Below are 22,555 nucleotides of genomic sequence, written 5' to 3' on the forward strand. Positions count from 1 at the left end.
GCAACCGTGGAACGGCAACTGTTCTAGCGAGGTAGCCCATGGGAGAGCTGGTCTGTCCACCCGGTGGTCCAGGGACTCTTCTGAAGGCTCAGGACGGCTGGTTCCTCGAGAAGGCATTGAGACTAGTTGGTCCTACTAGTCCAACGGCTGTAGCACTGCTCGGGGTCTTCTGATATCAACTAGTCCAACAGGGCTTCATCTGGCCAGACCCCTGAAGTGATGCCATGCCTCTTCAGGAGTCGTCTTTGGAACTTAAGTTGGCGGCTCTTCTAAGAGAGATTCTTGGTTCCAATGTTGATCTGAAGAAATTGCTGCATGAGTACTCTTCTTATCCAAAATAAATTCAGGCTGCAAGCAAGTCCAAGCCCACCAATGGAAAGGATCTGCACCATTCAAACAACCAGTAGTTGTCCAATCAGGGTTAACTAATGGTTTCACTCTTGCCCCACAGTCAGACACTCTGGCACCAAGATGTGGAGTGGGCCCAGACAGTCTCACCCCCTTCTTGGGCCTCCTGGGCCCTTCCTGGGCCTCATACACACAAATGCATCACTAGCCTGTGAACGCAGCAGCTTTCCCGGGCAAGTGCTTAACCTTTGAAGGGATCCTGATCTGGCAAGGCAGGAAGTAGGCCAAACAACAATATGGCCGAAAAAGCAAACGCACATCTCATGGTACGCTCATTTTAGGGCACTTGCCATGTTTAGTAATCATATGCAGTAAACACAAATGTGCACACTAAAAATAATGCAAAAATAGTATGCTTCCGCCAACTTGTCTTAATGCACATGTAAAGGTAACCAAAAATCCAAAGTGTAAAAAGCTAGGTTGAAACAAATGTATCCCAATTGCACTGCACTGTATGGTGCTGTGTGCAGTGTTTAAAAGTACAAGAATGCAAAAGGGAAACATTGTTTCACAGTACTGGTAGTCTGAAGGACTGATCAGGTTCCCAATAATAAATGAGCAGAAGGCAAGGGAAATGAAAGAGAAGGCTTTACTTCCCTTAAAGTCAGAACATGTTCAAAAACAGAGAAAAGACAAAGGGGGTCCGTGTTGGATAAGAATTGATGCAGTCTTACTATGTGAGACTTCACAACACTTATCTGCTTGGTATTAGGTTAACCCAGCTTTTGGTATAGGTCTGTACTACACAGGTTTGTAGTTTGACTGAGCAGCCTGGCCTATCTCAAGGGGGGTAAATGTGAGCTGTAGAGCTGTACAAATGAAATCCGTAAATACACGAAGCCAGGTAACACTTACACTTTCTGTTATAAATAATTATTTATTTAGTTAAAATCCATTTTTAAATAAGCATTCTTCAAAAAGGCAATTCATGTAAGAATGTAAATATACTTTAAACATACTTTTCAGAATCAAAACAAGTTGGTGGATAATCTTTGGATATGCTTCTTAAACACTTCAAACACCCTGAGGTGACTTCAATCACAAGTACAGTAATGGCATTTATATTGCAGATTCTGAGGTTGCAGAAAGAAAAGGTTAGGGAAGGAAAAAGATTAAACATGTTCTCGGTATATGTGAGAACAACTAACTCTTCAAATGAAATCTAGATAAGCCTTTCCCAGCAGTAACAGTTTACACTAAACTACCACCTATGAGGGACAAACATTATCAAAGTCAATGGAACAGAAGAGTCTGCAGGGAGCCAGGACAGCCAAAGTAAATTGGAACAGTCTATGGCTCTGAGCCACTTCTTAAATCAAAGTCTTGCACAAAGTTAGAGAGTTTGTAGAAAATCACTTGTGCGGTCAAAAGCTGTTAAGCCTGGGAAAAGAGAGTTGGAATCCACTTTAAAAGTAAGCCACTGCAATTCCCAACTGAGAAAACTACAGCTAAAAGACAATGAGTTAAGTACCCCAAGCCTAAACAGTACCTCTGGTTTGAAGAAGTGGCCCAGCTGGATTCTGCCTTGCTACAGCAGTGCAGATTCTGTGCTCCTGAGCCTCAGTCATGGGGACAAGAGGGAGGATGTCTTGAGGGCTTCTGCAGCGTACTTCGGATGTTGTCTGCAGCTACTGGCTCTTTTTTTCGGATTAGCAGCACTTTACGGTTTTAGTGCTTCATAAAAAGCACTGTTGTGGATCTCGGATACCGGTTGGGCTTCCTTCACTCCTTGGGTCCTGCACTCTGGTGAGGAGACTCGGGATCTGCTCTTCCTGCTTCTGGAGGGTCCTTGGGAGACTCTTGGAGCTTCTAGCCACATCTGTTAATGTTTCAGACGTTTCACTCGACTACGGATATTCGAGCCCTGGCATTGGGCTTCCAAAGCAATGGAGAGGCAAAGCAAGTCGAGGTGATGGCCCAGTGGAGTTCGTCTCTGGGTTAGTTGGTCCCACTAACACAAGGGGAGAGGTCGTTCTGGAGGAGCTTCTCTGTCGAGGTGAAAAATAAGTTCAGCACAGCAGCAGGTCTTCACCGGGCAATTCAAAGGTCCAGGAGGATGTAGCAAGCGTCGTTCATGGTTTCTTCATCAGCGGTTTCTCCCAGTGGTCGTCTCGGCCTCTAGTCCCAAAACCTCCACCTTTTAAGCAGGTTTCTCCCATTCATGCACAGCCTAGGCTGTCAATCACACAGCAGGATGGCTGTCCTGAAAGGCCAGCCAGCCAATCAGGACTGGTGGCATTCAGGCATTCCTATAGACGAAGAACAGGGGAATTTCGGGAACCTCCCTCACATCCTGCCCTTCCAGACACACTGGAGCCATCTGACCACCATAGACTACATTGCTTGCCCAATGCAACGTTTTGGTGGCCATTTACATACCATTGTATTTATTTAAGTTATGCTCTTGGCCTTTCTGTATTTTAGGGCTTATTTTGTTCAGGGCAACTAGGAGGAAGGCCTAAAATTGAGTTTATGGTAACTTGGGCTCTTTGTTTGCCGGCATGGCAGCATCTATATTGATTTGAGCTTTTTTAGATCCTTCTAGGTCCATGGGCGCGCGCTCTCATACATCCTGTGGGAGCAGTGGTTGAAGTTGGGTGGGGGTGGTTGGGATGCAGTGCTCCTCTACTTTTTTCGATTAGATGTTAACGTTCCTATACTTGTATTTGAAAAACAAACTGTTCCGGAATGGTTTTGTTTTAAAATAAGTGTAGGAAGAAGTTGATCTGCACTACAGCGCACTGAATGTTCCCTTAAACAGCAGGCGCATTTTTTTAGGGATTTGTATCGCGCTTTGGAGAGGGCGTGGCCATGGGATTTGTGGGGAGCAGGGACAGGCCAGCAGGGAACATAGTTCCACTACTTCTTTACATACTCTTCAGCCACTGTGTGGCGGTACTCTGGGTTGAGTGGAAGTCCTAATGGCCAACCAACCACCTGACTTCACTGCCCCTTTTGTGATTGATGGGCTGCCTTTGTCCAGCCCATTTGAATAGTGGTACCTTTGGCTTTGTCCAGTCTCTTCTCTTTCTCTAGTTGTGGAAGGAGTTGGTTTGGCTGTATTAGTCGGATGCAGTGGTTTAGGCACATGCTAGACTGGGTATTTTGCTGCTAGAAGTCCAGACCCGGCTTCCTCCATCCTCTTGCTGATCCACTTCAATATTGAGTTTGGCCTGGAGTTGCTCCTTCCATGCTGAGACGGCTGCATTCTGCCATTTACCACCAAGTTCTCCCGCCTTGCTGTTGGACACTGCCACCACCTGTGGTGGTGTTGGGTCACCAACATCCTGCCTCATCTGCTCCTTGCGCCATCCTGTGTTGCCCCTATCAGTTCTCCCCATGCTGGGATTAATTTCTGCTGGGCTACTACCCTCCTTTGTCCACTGGGTCACTTTAGTTTGTCCTCACAGATTTTGTCTTTGCAGCAGAAAATTATTGAATATTTAGAAACCTACAAAGGACGCCCTCCTAGAAGAGCTAGTCGCTGCCACCCTGCTTGCTGTTGTGGGTACAGTGTTACTGGGGAGAAAAAGTATGGATCCTGATGACTGGCACAAGATTTGTTAGTGTTGTGCCCACACCTCAAAATTAACCATCGCTTTGTTCTGGTCCTCTACCCTGGTGGTCCCCAACATCCAAACTTCCTGAAGAACGGGGAGGAGGGGGTAAGGTCAAGGTGCTCATTTGATAAAATATCGGGATATTGGAGAATCTCAGAATTGGTTGCGCAGGCAGTCCCTGAGCAAGATGGTTCATTTGCAGCGACCTGTCCATGATGTAAGAGTGGGGTGTTTTTTTTTTTCCTTTCCAGTGTGAAGTGACTACATCTACTTGTTTATTTAAAAAAACAAGCACTCAGAAGTGTTAGCAGTTGGCTTAAAATAGTCAGTGTTCCCTTCTGGAGGACGGAGTGCTCCTTCCTGATTAGTTGGGCATATCACAGAATTCTGTAAGGATTTCCACTTTGTGAACAAGATCTATGCTAATATTCGACCCCGTGCCCTGGGTAGAAGAGATGGTTGATAGACATTTTGAAGATCTCTTTTCTGGGATGGCAGGAAATCTCTAGAGTGAATGAGGTTGAGGAGAACGAGTAGCTTTGAGGGAGAATTACTATTGTGTGGAAATGAATGCGACTCCAAGGAAAAGGAACTGTCTAAAAGGCAGGAGAGTGAGGGTACACTGGGCACTCTACCCTGCCCTGTAGCCTCATTCAGCATTTGGACTCATGAAGGGCAGGAGGGCCCAACAGTGGCTCCTAAGGGTTTCCAAAGGCCAGCTGTTGCCCCATTAAGCCCAGAAGGAGAACAGAATCCTAGCTATGGATCCCAGAATTCGCGTTTATGCGGGCCAACTGTGACCTGTGCTGTCAGAGGTGATCCCCATTATCTGTCTCTACAAACCCCCCAAGGAGAATGTTGTTGGGGTTGGGGGAGGGGTTATGGACTTTATTCCCTGATTGGCTAGTCAGAGAAAATGCCTTGACATTTCTACATGAATACTCCCATGTACCAATCTGAAATGCCAACGCCGCCTATACTTTTAAAAATTGTATTTCACTTTAACCTGTTGTTAGAGCTCTGATAGTACAGATATTATCTGAAGACCGACATTGGAGAATATTTCTCTCTTCCCCTCAATGTCCACCGTCCCTCCAAACTGATTCTCTTGGCATCTCATCCCAGCATGATTTCAGAGGCAGGGCTCTAAATGTTTCATTTTACCACACACAGGAAACCCTTTTGGAGGAGGGCCGCTGCTGAACAACTATGCCCTCACATTGTTGGTCATCTTCTTCCTGCAGACGCGCATACCCATGGCACTGCCAACCTTGAAGACACTAAAAGAACTGGCAGGTAGGTGATAATGAAGCTGCGCAGACTGCAAGACAATAGGTGGTATCTAGGGAACCTCCTATGTGTCCTAAATCCCTATCTTTGAGCAGTTATCAGTTTATCACAATAGGAGCTCATCTACTAGTCATGCTCTTTCTCTACCTTTCCTCTTGTCTCCTCACATATCCCCTTTCTCTTCACTTCTTCCCTCTGATACTCTTCATATTGCTCTCTCCCTTTCTACCACAACTTTCAAAAACGTACTATCATATTCTTGAGTCATTTCGTTTTAAGAAACTGTTGCTAGAGGCACAGGACAGTCAAAGCCACATCCATGGCAAAACTGGGCAATTGAATAAATTACTGTACCTGTTTGTCATTCCCAAAGCAGTTCACACTCCCAACCCACTCAAACGAGAGTAAAAGTAACATGAATGTCAATGAGCAGAATCTGCAATGTGTGGTCATTTGAAAGAATGTTTTAATTTATTTGTGACATAGTTCACTAAGGAACTTAAAAACCATCATACTTACAAACATACTTTCACAGTCCATATCTCTGAAAAAAATATATATATAACAAATACATCACAAATATAAATGCATCATAAAAACTGATAGCCCATATTCTATTCACATATGGATTGATCTCCTCTTCCTCAGTTGGAAAAAGCTCTTGTAAAAAACGAATAGTGGGCAAACTCCATTTAAAAGATTTGCATGTAAAAAACAATTTGCCAAGTAAGACCTGCGTGTAGAAGCTTAAAATGTTCTATTAAGTGTGAAAAGTAATGATCACATTGGGGAGTAAGCATTGGACATTCCAACAGTAAATGGTTTCCACTAAATTTCCTAGTAAATAGTTTCTAAGCCCTCATTCAGGGATGTCGTTTGGGGGTCACCAGGGGACGCACCTGCAACCGCAGAGGTCTCCCTTGTTACCCCTAAAAAAAAAAATCTTTTTTATTTAACAGATTGAATCTCCTGGACTGTGGCCAGTGCCATGTGGCTCTTTGTTTCTAAAATGTATGGCTTTCTTGTTCAGGCTTCTTAAAAAACAGAGGGTTCCACACGTGTAACACTTGGAGCAGTGACCCTAAATAAGAAAGAATAGGAATAACAAGTCATTTGTATTTCTGGTTTGGAATTCTATGCAATAATTTCTAGACTCATTAAAGGTTTATTTCAGGCACACTTCAGGGGGTGAGTCACTGATTTAGTATGTTCTTAAACACCTCAAATTCACAATGCAGACAAAAACCTCCAAAAACATTTAGAGTAGAATAAGCATCCATTTTGGACTATGTATTTTTTTTTTTTCGCAAGTTGCAGTATAGCATGTTTTTTTCTGATGTTGTCTGTTACAATTATCAGAAGACATTCCATCTCGGTGTCCTCGGTCACTTGACAAAATCCTTGTGCCTACAAGCTTGTGTACAGTGTAGAAATGTTTGACCATAGCAGATAAAATGGCCCTTGATCTCATTGTGCCACAAGCAATGCTTTGTTGTAATGTGCTTATCTTTCCTATCTCCATGGCATGCTGTTCAGGATGTTTGTTTGCATGTAGGAGGTAACGAGTGCCCAGAGTACGGGATGCCATGTGAGTGTGCTGCTTATCTTCTGCTACCCTAAATTATTTAATACACAGATATGAACCCTCCAAACGGTATGTATTTTGCCAACCTCTGAAGCATGAAATATAGATCCATGCAGGCTTGACATTTGGCCAACTTTGCACCAGACCTGCAGATGAACTGGCCTTCTGTTAAATCTCAGTTACCAGTTTAATGGTATCCACTACAGAGTGTAATTTACTTCCTGACTTTGAGAACATTCATACATGTAATTGAACATTTTACTATAGCCGGTCAGCTAGCTGTAGCTGTTAAGATAGCTGAAGGGGTTGAACGCTTGCTACTGCGATGTGTGTGTGTGTGATCTGAAGGTTTGAATTCCGGCAAAGCCAACTCAGCCTTTCATCCTTCTGAGGTTGATAAATGAGTACCAACACAGGTTGGGTGATATTGTATGTATATTTGTTCTATATAAAGCGCTTAGATGTAAGTGCTATATAATAACACATTATCATTTGGCATTGGGCATTTGCTTGCATTAACAGTAATTTGGTAATATGGGTTTATACACACTGAAATTAACAATGCATATGGTGATCCATTCTTGTATGAAATGTATATCTCATTACAGTGATAGTGTAACCATATTTTTCATAGTGTACTTAGGAACAATGCTATGTGATGCCACTTCCTGTTTTGTCAAGGGGTGAAAGGTTGTTTTCCATTGATTCTGTGATGTCACTTTGGGGTGGGGTCAAATTACATCACTTCCTGTGATATCAGAGGTCAAGAGTCATGTGATGTCACTTCCACTACCTCTGGCATTTTGGTGAAATGGCATCCCTGCCTTCCTTTTTACAGAACCTACATTTTCTCAATCTATGCTCTACTCCTCCCCTAGTGTTAGGGAAATTTATAATTGTAATGCTTCATCCCCTCTCCTAGTGAGACCCCCAGCACTTTTTGCTGCTTACATCTGGACCTTTTTCCTAAATCCTGAATGAGTGAAGCCTTTTCCCACTCATTCCTTCCTATGAACTCTGTCCTTTGGAACTCTATTCTTTGTTTTGTACCTGTCCTATGGAGCCCATCTTACTCCACAACTCTTAAAGGCATCTGTATTTTACTATTGCGACACACAGCTCCTTATGGGCAGTGTTGTTGGGGACCCTTATAGTCCTCCTTTGATATTATTTTCATTATCCTAGAATAAGTAGAGTTCTTAGTATCACTCCAAAAACATTATAGTCTGAGAGATTGGCACACACCACCTTATATTGAGTGCCAAAGAGATACCTAGAATCCACCTTTTCTCTGCTCCTGTGACTTTTTAGTCACATAGACTATCTCCTAGTTAGGGCTGTTGGCAGTGTTCTACCAACTATTGTGTGATTTTTCTACTGCATGCTATGTCCATAACCTCTATAGTGCACAATATGGGCACCTAAGTTTCAATTTGGGGCCTACCTTCTTTTTGGAGAAAAAAAGCAAAGTAAAATCCACAGGTGCGATCGGTACTGTCCCATCCTAACCCCTGACCCGCTTCCTGAATCTCCCACCCGCCTCCCAACCCTCCCAGCACCTGTTATTGGTACCTGTGCTTTATGCACTTCAAACACGCCGATAGCCATTCCCTTGCAGCAAGTCCCTCGAGCCATTTGCCATCTCCAGCTCTGAGGTAAGGCTTGCCTGCAAAGCAGCGTCTTGTAATGCCTTTGCACCTATTTTGGTTTCTGTCTTCTTTTTTTTTTGGAGAAAAAAAGCAAAGTAAAATCCACAGGTGCGCTCGGCACCGTCCCATCCTAACCCCAGACCCGCTTCCTGAATCTCCCGCCGCCTCCCATCCTTCCCAGCACCCGTGATTGGTTCCTGTGTGTTATGCCTGTGGTCCCCGATGTTGTTCATCTTAGCACTGGAACGCCTAGCGATATATCTGAGGCAACAACATGGGGAGGTGGGGATTAACACGAAAAGAGGGCAACATCTCATATCAATGTATGCAGATGACAGACTATTGTATTTGAAATATTCTGAAGAGAACCTACAATATATCCAGGAAATAATGGAGCGGTGTGCAACGTTGTCTGGCATAACGGTGAACCCCAGGAAATCATGTATATTTCCCCTAGGCAGATATAAAGGGATACTGCGGGAGAAAAAAACGGTGTTACCAATACAATGGGAGACCGGGACGTTTAGATACCTGGGGATTGATGTATATCACTGCGTTGAGGCCGAACACAAACAGAACACAGAGAAGGCGGTAATTAACATTGAAAACAGCATGAGGTTCTGGGCAAAGCTCCCTTTGACTATGATGGGTAGAGTGATATGATATGATATGGCATTTGTAACGCGCCTATACACAAGTGTTTCAAGGCGCGACGAGGCGGGGGGAAACAAGGGGAGACAAACAATGATCCTACTAGGCCAGGTGTCAATCAGATTGCGCAAGTTCAAGGGTTTAGGGGACTGGAAAATGTGCAAGGGGAAGGGGAGGGGGGAGAGTGCAGTACATGGTTAGTAGAATACAAGATAAATAATAGGGCCAGCTGGTGGCAAGTGCAAGGTAAGTGCCGGGAGAAGGGGCTGTGGGATACAGAGACAGTCCCCTAGTGTAGGTAGGCAGTGCAGGGAAGAGTGGCTGGCCCAAGGACCAAGATCGGTGAGTGGCCCAGTTGCAGATTCAGTGCAGGTTCAGTGGTTTTAGCAGGGGAGAGAGGGAGAGAAAGCGGAGGCAAGGAGGAAGGTTTTGAGGTGCTTCCGGAACCGGTGATGGTTCTCCTCAAGTTTCAGGGAGGCAGGAAGGCTGTTCCAGAGGGAGGCCCCTGCTGCGGAGAGGGATCCACCCCCAGCTCGTTGCTTGGAGAAGCGGCTGACCCTGAGGTAGTTGGAGGCGGATGAGCAAAGAGCTTGAGAAGGAAGATATTTAGGAAGAGAGAGTTAAAGGTATTTTGGCCCAAGGCCCCAGAAGGCCTTGTGGACAATGCAGAGGGTTTTGACCTTAATCCTCGCAGCCACTGCGAGCCAGTGTAGTGAATTCAGTCCTGAAGAGATAAGGTCCCTGGGCTTGAGGCCAAGGACAGGTCTCGCAGTCCTGTTCTGGATGAATTGCAAAGGGCGGAGAGTAGAGGCAGGAAGATTTAGATAGAGGCTGTTACAGTAGTCCAGCTTCGAGAGAACCAGGGCTCTGGAGACAGTGGGCCTCATTACTACCCAGGCGGAGGACCATGGTGCTATTAGCGCCATGGTCCATGCCGGTGTCCGCCATGGCGGAATGGGGAATTACCACCCCATTCTGAGGTTGCCGGGGCGGTAATTCCCCATGCCGCCATGGTCCTTCCCCATTCCCATTTTTGCCTCATAGGGCTCAATGGGAATGGAGAAGGCGCTAAGTACGGTGCCGCAAATTGCAGCACCGTACTTAGCACCAAGGTCCCTTTGTGGGTCCCTACTTTAACGGCTGGTAAAACCAGCCGTTAAGGTCGGGTCCCGCAAGGGGACCTCGTAATTAGGCGCTAATAGGTTAACGGCGCCGCAGCATTTTACGGCGCCGTTAACCCATTAGCGCCTGGGCCGTAATGAGGCCCAGTGAGCTTCTGGGGGAAGGAGAGGAAAGGAAGGATACCTCTGAGGAGGTGTAGCTGGTAGTGTGACTTCTTAGAGACGTCAGATATATGAGGAGAGAAAGAGAGTGTGGAGCCGAAGGTGACCCCGAGGTTTTTTGCTTTGCAGGTAGGAGCAGGAAGAGGGCCAAGGGAGGCCGGCCAGAGAGCTGCAGGGAAGGAGGGAGTGGGTGTGCCGATAAGTAGAATCTCAGTCTTACTGGCATTAAGGCAAAGGTCGTTGGCGGCACACCATTCCTGGATAGCAGAAAGACAGTCTGAGATGAGGGAAGGGGGAAGAGGAGGCCGAGGGTAGCCTGAAAATGAACTGGGTATCATCCGCGTAGCACTGAAAGTTGGGACAGAGAGAGGCGATGCGGTGAGCAAGAAGTGCCAGATACTGGTTGAACAGCCACTGGGAGAGGTTAGATCCCTGGGGGACACCACAGGTAGAGAAAAAGATGTGAGAGAGGAAGGAACCCAGTTGGACCTCGGAGGGTGGATTGGAGAGGGAGGAGGTCAGCCACGCCAGAGCCTGACGAGTGATACCCAGGTTATCACAGAGACGGTTGAGCAGGATGGTGTGGTTGACAGTGTCAAAGGCAGAAGAGAGGTCGAGCAAAATGAGAACACAAGGGGTGTTAGAGTCAAGGTTTAAGAGCAGGTCCTCACGGGTGTTCAGGAGAGCAGTTTCCGTGCTTCTGGCAGCTCTGAAGCCAGACTGATGGTCATGAAGACTACCAACAGATTCAGCATGGAGATTAAGCTGGGAGATGGCCAGTTTCTCCAGGAGCTTGCCCAGGAAGGGAATGATAGAGATTGGGCGATAGTTAGCTGGGCAGGAGGGGTCGGAAGAGGGTTTCTTAAGAAGGGGGTGCACAAGGGAGTGCTTGAGGGGAAATGGGAAGACTCCAGAGGCGAATGAGTGATTGCAGAAGTCGGCCAGGGCTGGAGCCAGGGAGTCGATGTGGTCCTTGATAGTTTTGGAGGAACAGGTTTGGACCTGTTTTGACAAGACTTTCATAGATCGGACTTGTCTCGAAACCTCGTCAGCAGAAAAAAGGGGAAAGGCAGAGAAGGAGGGAGGAGGGGTGGCTGCAGAAGGGCCAGAGGGAGATCAGGGAGTGGCATTGCTAAAGATGGGTGTGCTGCCCAGGCTGCTACACTATTTTATGAATATACCGTATTGAATACCAAGGCGATTCTTTGTGAAAATCCATGGAATATGCAGGGGGTTCATATGGCACAATACCAGGAACAGAGTAGCACTTTGGAAATTGCAGAACGAGTATGATGGAGGGGGCATTAGATCGCCCAACTTCGAGATTTACTATCTAGCCAGCCAATTACAATACGTGGCGAGGTGGTTATCGGAAGACTGCACATCTGAGTCCAGATTGTTGAGGAAGGAATGTGGTCCTTTTTTCCTGAAAGAATGGATATAGGTGCAGAAGTCACAAGGAGCGGGAAGGTCAGGAATGTTGGATTTAGGGAACTCCCATGTTCCCCACAGATGCCGCTAGTGGCACTGAATGGGGTGGATGAACAATTACAGAAGACAGTCCGGAAATATTGGGAACGGATAGGCATAGCAATGTTGGGGGATGTCTGACAGGAGGGGAAGGTGGTAGAGTTCAACACACTGGTGGATGACACTGGCTTACATCACTGACAATATATCACGTATACAAGACTGTTGCAAATGTTAAAAGATACCTGGTCGGTTAGTGTTTGAAAGCCAGCCTGACGCGGCCATGGAAACATTTTACGATGTGTCAGACAGAGGCTATGAGATCTCCCGAATTTATGAGCTATTGATGTCGAGAGTAGGAAAGGAGGTGAGCCAGTTGCGACGGGATTGGGAGGAGGAAGCTGGGGAACTCCTGAGCAACGGGTTGTGGGTGAGGGTACAGAGATACCACAAAGTGCGCCGTAAGTGCTGTTGGGCTGTTCTCTACTCTGCTCCTGCTTCTGCTGCCCGCCGTGCTTCGCGGAAAGGGAAACTGTGTCAGCTTCTGCACCTCTCCTTGGGGAGCATTGGGAAGGCTCCCATGCGCGAGATGAAGCATCACTGACTTCACTGTGCCGTAACATTCAGCTAGGACAACTTCCTCAAGACTAAATATCAAGCAGATATTATTGACTTTATTGACTTTACTCTGAGTTACTCTGAGCTCATACCTTGTGGCTGCTTTATCTTTGACACACTTTAGTTTCTGCCTTATGTGCCGACATATTCTTGGCTTGTGACTGACGCTATCCTGCTTCTTTTTCTGCAGCTCCTTTGCGTGTTTGCCATGCCCCCTGCCTCCCGCGACCCGGCGCCAAGCCTAAAACACGGGTGCACACGCAGCCTTGCGCCCATCTAGAAGTGCACCGTAAGTGCTGTTGGGCTGTTTGGCGTGGTGCGGGTTGGCGGAATATAAGGTATAGCTGTAATTCTTATTCTGATTAGCACCATCTGTCTTGAGTTGATCATTCATACTATTTGCTTTGAGTTAGATCATACACACTCATGCGAACGGCATGAGGAAAAACAAGAGGGACATTTATACCTATAACAGGACCGTCCCACTGACCAGGGCAGAGGCAGGCCCTTTGACGACATTTTGACCGCACCTTTGGTATTTACCCCTGTTAAGGGCACAATGAGTATGGCCTGTAAACTTCCTTTACCCCCTTCACCACCCTCCCCTATGGGAAGTGCTGCTATGGGTTTGGTGGAGGGTGGGGGGTGGGGGGGTGTTAGGGAGAATTCTCTGTTTAGGCTGAATTTCCTAACCTAGTGAGTCCCCCAGCAGCTTTGCTGGATTTTTTGGGTTTATTTTTTCTCCTGCCAAGAGTGAGACTCTTTTACCCTCACTCTTGGACATGACTTGAGAGTGTTTCTGTGACTTGCTATGTGCTTATGGGCTAGGGGGTATTTTTTCCCCATAGGCTATCATTGGTTTTTGAATGTGTGTTACACAGCACCCTGAGTGCAGTAACACAGGGGTGTCATAGAGACCCCCAAACATAGACTCCACACCCTGGGACTGACTACTGTCTCCCTGGGTCTGTAAAGTCACCATTAACTTTACTAGTCTTAACTTAGGAACTGAACCAGTACAAACCATCTTACTGTGGAAGTACTGGTAGGGGCAATTAGATTGCCCCTGGGTCTGTTGTCGAGGGGGTACTGTCCCGTCCCCCCTCGCCGAGTTCTGGCTGGTGGCAGTGGATACCACGGAAATATTCCACCGGAATATTTCCCAATGGGATTTCCCATTGTTTTTAATGCACCACTTTTTGGGGCAATGTTAAAGATACCGCCGGTTTATTTATTTAATATAAATTCACCGGTTGGGATTTTTTGCCAGAACTTGCCGCCAAAATGGCGTCTAGGTTCACTTCAGTAACCCTGAACCCGAGTCGAGCCTTTGTTCCACTTTTGGCGGGCTTCTGCACAGAAGCCCTCCACAGTGGTGCCATTCTGTCTGGGTACCACAGGGGGTGTGGGAGGGGGTTTAGGCACCCTGGACTGAGTTGCCTTGCCAACTCATGTCGCACTCTGGTGTGATTGGCCCAAGTGGTGAGCCAACCCGCTCACCACTTAGCATGTTTGAGTGACAGCTAGGCTGTATGAATGGGGGTTTGCTGCATAAAAGCAGGGTTTTTGGGACTGGTTCTTCAGAAGTCGCCACAGGACCTAAGAAGCCGAAGAGGGAGAAGCCGAGCCGACCTGCCAAGACGACACCACCGGTGGAGCCCTGCGGAACCGTCTCACCGCTTTTTCCGACGACAGAGGAGATCTCCCGCCGGAGAGTCTCCTTCCCTTAACTGGTGGGGACAACCAGTTGCTGCCTTCTTTTCGCCGTCCCGAAGCATCTCGTGGCCGCCTTGCCTGTGCCAAGCACCCCGGCAACCGGGATACCACTTTTTACCTCAACCGCGAAAGAGGGGTAAAATCCTTTGTGACCGGAAAACTCCACGGCTGGTCTCATCCCTGGTAGTGCAATGACCTTCAGCTTTCCTCCACGTCGAGATCACCTCTTCCTCTGGACGACGCCGCGACTTGCACCCACTACCAGGAACAACTACCACCGCTGGAGGATCCTTCCCACTTTTAAAGGTACTGTGTTCCGCCCGGCTTCCCTTGCCACCGATTGTACGGGGTAGATTTAGCCCTCGGCTCTCGAACCTGGGTAAGCCTGGGACATCCTAACTAAACTTTTTCTAAATTCAGTAAAACCTTTTCTACTCACCTGCAAAGACTTGTGACATTGTGTGATCTTGGGCATATTTTCGCCTGGCTCTCTCTAAAGCAGGCCACAAACCAATTCTCCTTGTTCCACAATTGACTGCCTTTTCTAACCTTATGTGAAAAGTGTTTTACCTTGCTGCTTTCATTACTTCTGCTTTTTCCCTCCCTTTTCTAATAACTTGTTGGAGTGCCATCTGACGTTAAGCGCTCACCTCTGTTTGGAAATAAGTGGTGTTAACTTAGACGTGTCCAACAAATGACTAGGGATGTACATATAAGTAATAGTGACTGTGTTTTGACTTACTTACCTTTTTCTGTGCTAGTGTAATTTATGAGTGTGCCTTTAAAATAAATAAGTATATACTTTTACATCTAGCTCTGGTCAGTGTTTGCTTGTACTACTGTGCCTCTGTACCTATCCTGTATCCTCTATATACTGCCTAACTCTTCTTGAGGGAAGTCTGACTGCTCAGCCACAGCTACCACAGTCAATCTGTGTGGTACAGACTGCTACCAAGTGGGTTTACTGCCAACACCTGTAGTCTTAAATCTTTTGCAGTGGTCCCAGAGGGAACTGCACAGGTTTCTGCTTAACAGGGGGTGGCGGACAAATCTATTTTGCTGATTGATTCCGGTGAACCAAGCAAGAGCTTGGAGGGATTCAGTCAGCCGGCAGAATCCCTGCATCAGAAGGAAACCGAGCAAAGACCAGAGATGGTCAATAGCTCACTTCTGGCACTGTCCCAGTATCCGTTGGGGATGGAGGCGGAATGGGAAATTTCTTCAGCTCAACCGATTGCCAGGGAGACCGGGATGGGACCAGCACAGGAGGATCCCTTGAATGGCCTGATACTAAATGAACTCTCACTTCACACCATTTTACTAAAGCAGCTTATAGCTGCAGTGGAGATTCAAACTGCTCTGCTGCAAGCTGCGGAATGGCTAATTTGAATTTGCTGGAACCAAGGCTGCCCGTACTGACACCCACTGAATTCCGGGGGAGGGGGCCTTGGAACAACTTGAAGAACCTGACATGTTAATGAGAGGCCCCTAAAAGTGTTGGTCCGAGCAATGACTCTAACAAAAAAAATAAAAATGAAGATAGGCAGCCGAAACAGAAACAAATGACCCACAATCCACTCAAAAATAAAAAGAACAGAAAGAAAATTACCATCCCGAATAGAAAGAACACTTCAGGATAAAAACGGAAGAATGATAAAGTTGCTAAAAATCATTGGTGATGGCTTTTGAGAGGTGAGGCGGATGATCTGGACCGTGATATCATAGAAGTAGAAGAAGGTCCAGATGTGTTATTGTGTAAGGGGTCGAGCGGCATGGCTGCCCCAGACCAGCTCTCTGAAAATCTGAAAAACAAGGACGTCATGCGCCCACTGAGAGGACTTAGTAGTAACATCAAGGGCTCCTCATTGTCTGATCAAAACATGAAGGGAAGTTTATTTAATTTCTTCCCCAAACAAACAAAGCAGTTGGTACCCAACTCGCCTGCCCTAGATTCAACACTGGTCTCCCCTTCAGATAAAGGTGCCTCAGCTACAGGGACAACAGAGGACCCCAATGGACTGAGGAGGCTCTACTCTGGAGAGAATTGGGATCAAAGGGAGGGGGGACCTGTCACGGACGTGGCAACTGCATTAGAGTCAGGCAATCAAGGAAAAAATGTTGTAAAACTGCATACTACACACTTTACTGGCAAGCCTGAGCCCTCAGGACTATGCTTTCAATCTAAAAGTACAGGGCGTACCAGATGCCTGCAATCTAAGACTAAATAGGGCAATAAAGACCCCCTAGTTGGGCACAAATCCCTAGGAGGGGCGGAACACATAGAGGACGAGGAAGAAGCAAACTCTTTGAAAGGGGTCCCTGTGATGGAACGCGTGATCAGAAGGGTCATAAAACTGATGCTGGAGGGTCATGACAAGGTCGACCAAAGTGAATCCGCCTTTAAACCTACTTTGCCTCTGGTACTGATATTGGGTACCCAAAACAAAGCCATCCCTAAAATAACTCCACCAACACAGCTAACTAGTGCTGTTGCCAAAGAAGTACCCCAAAACCAGAATTTCAAGGCCTCAAACTCAGTTCGGGGTTTACTGAACGATGGTGTACAAAGGGAAGTGGAAGGGTATACTGAAATATGTTGGACAACCATGGAGGGCCGACTTTGCTTGGAATGTCATGATGGATACACCTTCAGTGGTTTCACAATCATTAGGTATCAATTATCGCCCCTTCAAATGCGCGGAATTTCCAAGCATATTTCTACACTATCTATTCGACAAGGGTGGTCCCCGTTGCCTGAACAAACCAATGGTTTTGGCTCTGATTGGGGAAATCCCTAGCCTCTCCCTTATTACTTCAAGAGACATTAAGCTGGTGGATTTTGTCCACCCGGTAAGATATGACTACATAAGGGTTGTATTTTACGCTGATATCGTTGAGACAGTCCTGAAAGAATGTAGTATATTCCACAAAATGGGATACGATATGGAGAGGGTGGCTCCGGAGAGGGGACCTCCCGTACAGGGGGAGAGGGGGCCGCCGGTGGAAGAGAATCATTGCACCAATGCTAACAAAATGGAAAGTACTTTTGGAGAGCCTAATCTTAGATGGTTGGCCCTCACATTAAGAAACTCCATTTCACAGCTCCAGGGCCTGAAACTGTAAACATGCAACTTTTCCCCTGATAAGTTGGAACTCGAGGGGGAATTGGTCACGGAGGAACTCTTTGGAAATATGTGCTCTACTTAAAGAATGCTTTATCTTTTGTCTACAGGAAACCTGGCACACTTCTGAATTTGTATTAGATGGCTTTATTGTTTATTCTTCTGTGGCTAAAGAAGGTACAGTAGGCAGACCAGCGGGTGGATTGCTCATTGGAGTAGCTACCTCCTTGATGCCGAAAGTTATAATAATCTATAGGATTGCTAACTGGGGATTACTATTGCTTTTACGTTTTGAACATAGTACGCCTATCGGGGATAGTGATCTTATGATTATTAATATCTATTGGAACACAAAACTAGATATTTGCGAAAGAACTAAAAAAACTGGGGGACCTGATGATGAAATGTCATGAAATTTCAAAAAATCTGGTAATGATATTGCAGGGGATTTTAATGCTGGAATTGTAAATGAACTTTCATCGTCTAAAGTGGAGACTGTGGGGAAATCTAATTTGACACTGGGACATAAAAACATGCATGTGTACCTCTGGAAGGTTTTCCTGGAGTCATGGGGTCTGTCGAATACAATGGGCCTCTGGAAAAGTAAAACTCCATACATCACCTGGCATAGAGGGACGCAAACAAGTGCAATTGATTACATCTTCCTTACAGACTCACTTATTTCCATGGTAGTGGAGCTCAGGTTGTTGAAGACTAAGTGCAGTGACCACAAGATACTGTATTTAAATTTTGAGGGGATAAGGGATCTGAGTGGCAGCCACCCGAACCTAGCGAATTTGGAAATAAATCAAGCAAAAAATAGAATTGTGTGGAATAGGGGTAACGTAGAAAAAACAAGTGTAGTCTTTCTTGACAACTTTAACTCCTCTACGTTGAACAGAACGCACTTGATGTACTCGCAAGATTCTTTCTCACATTATGTGGGAAATGTGATATCGCAAACGGTAGCCCCCATACAGCCAGATCGGGCTAGGATCAATTATACACATGCCTATGATCCCGTTATAAGAATCTACAAAACTCAGAGACAAAAGGCCCTGAGGCAGTTGGCTAAAGTAACACTTTCCCCTGAAAAAAATGGCCCTAAAAAAATACACTGCCAACTGCTGGAAAAGGAAGATCAAGGAGCATAGAGCCATGCTATATCAACTAGATTGGGAAAAAATGCTGCGTGCATTGAAGGATAATTCATCTAGATCTTTTTGGGCACTAGTTACCAAGAAGGCATCTCAAAACTGCCTGCCATTATCAAATGCTATTTCAGATAGCCAGTGGAGTGGCCATTTTGGCAGTCTTTACCAAACAAGACAATGTACTCTGCAAAATATTTTGGACACATCTGATGTTGATTTGAATATTGATATGAGCCAGCAGGATATTGGTGCTCTGATTAATAGGGCTTCGGCGTCAAGGGCGTCTGGCCCCAATGGTTTGGCTAATGTAGTTTTCAAGCAAAATAAGCAATTGTGGACCAAAATACTATTTCGAAGGGATTGTGTCCTCCGACATATTCCTCATTTTATATATCTCCTTCCAGCTCTGCTGGCCTTGGAAAAATGTTTCTCTCTAGAGGGCGCTGCGCGTCGACGTCCTCCGAGTCGATGTCCCTCGACAGTCGACGTCATCCTGCCTATAAAGGCCGCGCGCAGCGTCCGTTGCTCAGTTCCGTTTTTCCGCGCTTACTCAGTGCCTCGGAATACCGTTGCTCAGTTCTTGTCAGATTAATCCTATTTACCTCGAGTTATTCGATCCGTACTCGATGGCTTCCTCGTCGGAACCGACAACTCCTCGATCCGGCTTCAAAAAATGCCGAGATTGTGGGAAAAAGATGTCACTGACTGACCCTCACAGAGTTTGTCTGTGGTGTTTGGGAGGCTAAGGCCCTGAAGGAGCGTAGGGGGAAGCTGGAGAAAGGTAAGACTTTTAAAGCTTCTTCTTTGTCGACGAAGTCGAGACACTCGTCTCCTCGTCACCATACGCGCTCCAGGTCTCGGAGTGGGTCCCATCACTCCTCGAGATCGAAGCACTCGAAGAGGAGACGTCGAAGATCCCCTTCTCCGTCTTCCTCTTCCTCTGTTTCGCCAAAAAGAATCCCTTGCCCCACGAAACATAGTTCCCGGGCTGAATGGGAGGAATTCCGCAAAAATATGATGAGCGTCTTCGAGAAAGCGGCCTTAACCCCCTCGAAGACTGCCGAGAGCGATGCTCTGGTCGAAAGACCCGAAGGTCAAAAATGCTGCGAGTCGCAGTACCCGGCGAAGGAAACCTCTCGAGCGCGTCTCGAACCCTCGAGTAGGACTATGACCTCCAAACCTTCCTCGAAGGTTCCGTCGACGAGGGTTCCGTCGACGCCGAGGTCGGTGTCTTCGACGCCGTTGTCGAAGGGACCTTCGACACACGGGTCTGTCGACTCGACGCCAGCTTCGACGCCAAGAAAAGTCACGGTTACGACACACCCAGTGATTATCCCCAGGTCCTCGACGTCGATGGCTTCGAGATTGTCGAGTAGAATTCCAATTCTGTCGAGGTCTTCGCCTTTGTTTGCGACGCCACGCTCAAAGCCTTCGGCGTCGACGACATCGACGTTTTCGAGGCCGATAATGACAAGTTCGGCACCCTCTGCCTTGGAAATGGGATTTACTCCCTTTGAGTTCAGAACAATTGAGAACTATGTCCTCAATTTTGGAAGAGGGTGAATTGTCTGAACAGGAAGACACATTTGAGTTGCAGGGACCTGTAACCCCAATTAGAGAGGAACTTTCCTCTGAAGAACGCAGGTTAAAGGATCTTCATGATTCCTTACAGGAGGCAAGTGGATTAGACACTTCCCCTGCGGTGGAGTTTGCTAGGCCAGACCCGGGGGAGCATGCTGAAACCCCCTATAGAGCCTTAATGGCCAGGATCACAGAGTTCTTGGGGTGGTCTGCGCCTTCACAATCTTTCCAACAAGATGACCTCACGGATATTCTTGACAAAGGCCCACAGGAGGATCCTGTGGTGCCTTTTCATAAAGCTCTTCAGAGGAAGATCATGACAAACTGGGAAACCCCAGATGTCGTACCAGCAGTAAATAAAAAACTGTCTACAAAGTACAGGGTATCTTCTACAGACCCGGAGTTTTTGTCTAAACACCCATCCCCAGAAAGTCTGGTGGTACAGGCAGCATCCTCTACCGATGTCAAGACGGCTTATCCTACCGTCCCACAGGACAGGGACGATAAAAAATATGATGCTATGGCAAAGAAAGTCTTTTCAGCATGTAGCATGGCGTTAAAATCTGTTAATGCTACTTGCACCCTTGCTAGGTTCAGCCATACACTTTGGGAGTGTGCTTCTACAGCGACTTACTGCATCCCGGAGGGAGAAGAAAGGGATGCGTTCCTGAATATTATACAGGACGATAAAGACGCTATGTGCGAATCCCTCCAGACGGGCATTGATTCGGCTGACAGTATCAGCAGAGCAATGGCGGCAAGTACATCAACCAGGAAATTCGCTTGGTTGAGAAAGTCTGGTTTTGCCCCAGATGTGCAAGCCAGGCTCTTGAACATGCCATTTGATGGCTCTTCTTTGTTCGGGAAAAAGGCGGATGACAGTTTAGAGAAACTGCAAACTTCAAAAGCAGCAGCTAAATCCCTAGGAGCTGCAATCCGTCAGACTCCTTTTCGTCCCACAGGAACCTCTGCGAGGGGCAAGTCCTTTCGCTTCTACTCCGCATTCGGAAGAGGTAGAGGACGACCGGTTCAAAGGGGACAAAGAAGAACTACCCGAGGTGGACGGGGTAGATATTCAAAAGCCGCAGCAACAGCAGGCGCTTCTTTACCATCGGCATCTGCATCAGCCGCCCTAAAACCACTCTGAGGACTTCCCTCACAGGACACCTGTAGGAGGCAGGTTGACTCAACACCTGGCGGTATGGCAGGCTATCACATCAGATGCTTGGAAACAGTTGCCCAAGGTTACTGCCTGCCTTTCCTATGTATACCTCAGAGTCATCCACCGGGGATAAGCTCTCAGAAAGCTCTAGATCCGCTCCTCTTGCAGGAAATTTTGGACCTGCTAGAGAAAGGTGCCATAGAACCGGTACCTGTAGCGGAGAGGAACAAGGGCTGGTACTCCCCTTACTTTTTCATTCCAAAGAAAGACGGAGGACTGAGACCCATCTTGGACTTGCAAGAATTGAACAAATTCCTCAGAAAAGACAAATTCAAGATGGTCACTCTTTCTCAGATCCTCCAGGCCCTTCAGTTCCAGGACTGGTTGGTATCTCTGGACCTTCAGGACGCTTATTTCCATGTTCCTATCCATCTCAAACACACGAAATACCTGAGGTTCGCAATTGGCAACTCTCACTATCAATTTCGAGTGCTGCCATTTGGGCTGACCTCCACCCCGAGGGTCTTCACCAAGTTAATGTCGGTAGTGGCTGCAAGTCTAAGGAGGGAAGGGATTCACTTCTAACCCTACCTGGACGATTGGTTGATCAGGGCTGTTTCTTCGGAACAAGCTCAGATCCAGCTAAATCACGTGTGCCACTTCCTTCACAGACTGGGCTTCTCCCTCAATTTAAAGAAGTCACAAATGATACCATCGCAGAGACTCCAGTTCATAGGAGCGATCCTGGACACTTCCCTGGGAAAAGCCTCGCCACCAGAGGTGAGGGCTCAAGATATTCTACAGATGGTTACCAAGTTCCAACATGCCCAACGTCTCCCAGCCTTCGACTTTTTGAGGTTGCTAGGCCTCATGGCATCCTGCATTTTCCTAGTGCCAGAGGCTCGCCTGAGAATGAGATCCCTCCAGTGGGCACTGAGGACTCAGTGGTCACAATTCTCAGGGAGAATGACAGATCTTCTTCAGGTTCCCGACAGAGTAGCTCGAGACCTTCAGTGGTGGGCCTGTCAGGAGAACATTCTGAAAGGAGAACAGTTTTGGCAACCCTGGCCGGAGATAACAGTAGTCACGGATGCCTCACTCACGGGGTGGGGAGCCCACGCCAACGACTTGACCATCAGCGGTCGTTGGTCTCCGTCGGAGTCCAGACTACATATCAACCTGTTAGAGCTGAGAGCCATCAGACTTGCGCTGAAGGCGTTCCTGCCAGCTGTACAAGGGAAGAACATCCTGATAATAACGGACAACACGGTGGCCATGCATTACCTCAACAAAAGAGGAGGCGTAG

The 22,555-nt window shown here is 47.0% G+C and overlaps 1 protein-coding gene across 4 annotated transcripts in view; it reads left to right on the forward strand.

Moving 5' to 3' along the window:
* Positions 1 to 22,555, forward strand: part of TUT1 (terminal uridylyl transferase 1, U6 snRNA-specific) — a 688,083-nt gene that overhangs the window by 517,888 nt on the left and 147,640 nt on the right. For all 4 annotated transcript variants that reach the window (XM_069645196.1, XM_069645195.1, XM_069645199.1 and 1 more), the window contains one exon: positions 5,142 to 5,264. In XM_069645196.1, the coding sequence (XP_069501297.1) occupies positions 5,142 to 5,264 (123 nt within the window). The remainder of the gene's footprint in view (positions 1 to 5,141; positions 5,265 to 22,555) is intronic.

Source organism: Ambystoma mexicanum, chromosome 2p (assembly GCF_040938575.1).
Source record: "Ambystoma mexicanum isolate Mex_15411 chromosome 2p, UKY_AmexF1_1, whole genome shotgun sequence".
NCBI classification, from domain to species: Eukaryota; Metazoa; Chordata; class Amphibia; order Caudata; family Ambystomatidae; genus Ambystoma; species Ambystoma mexicanum.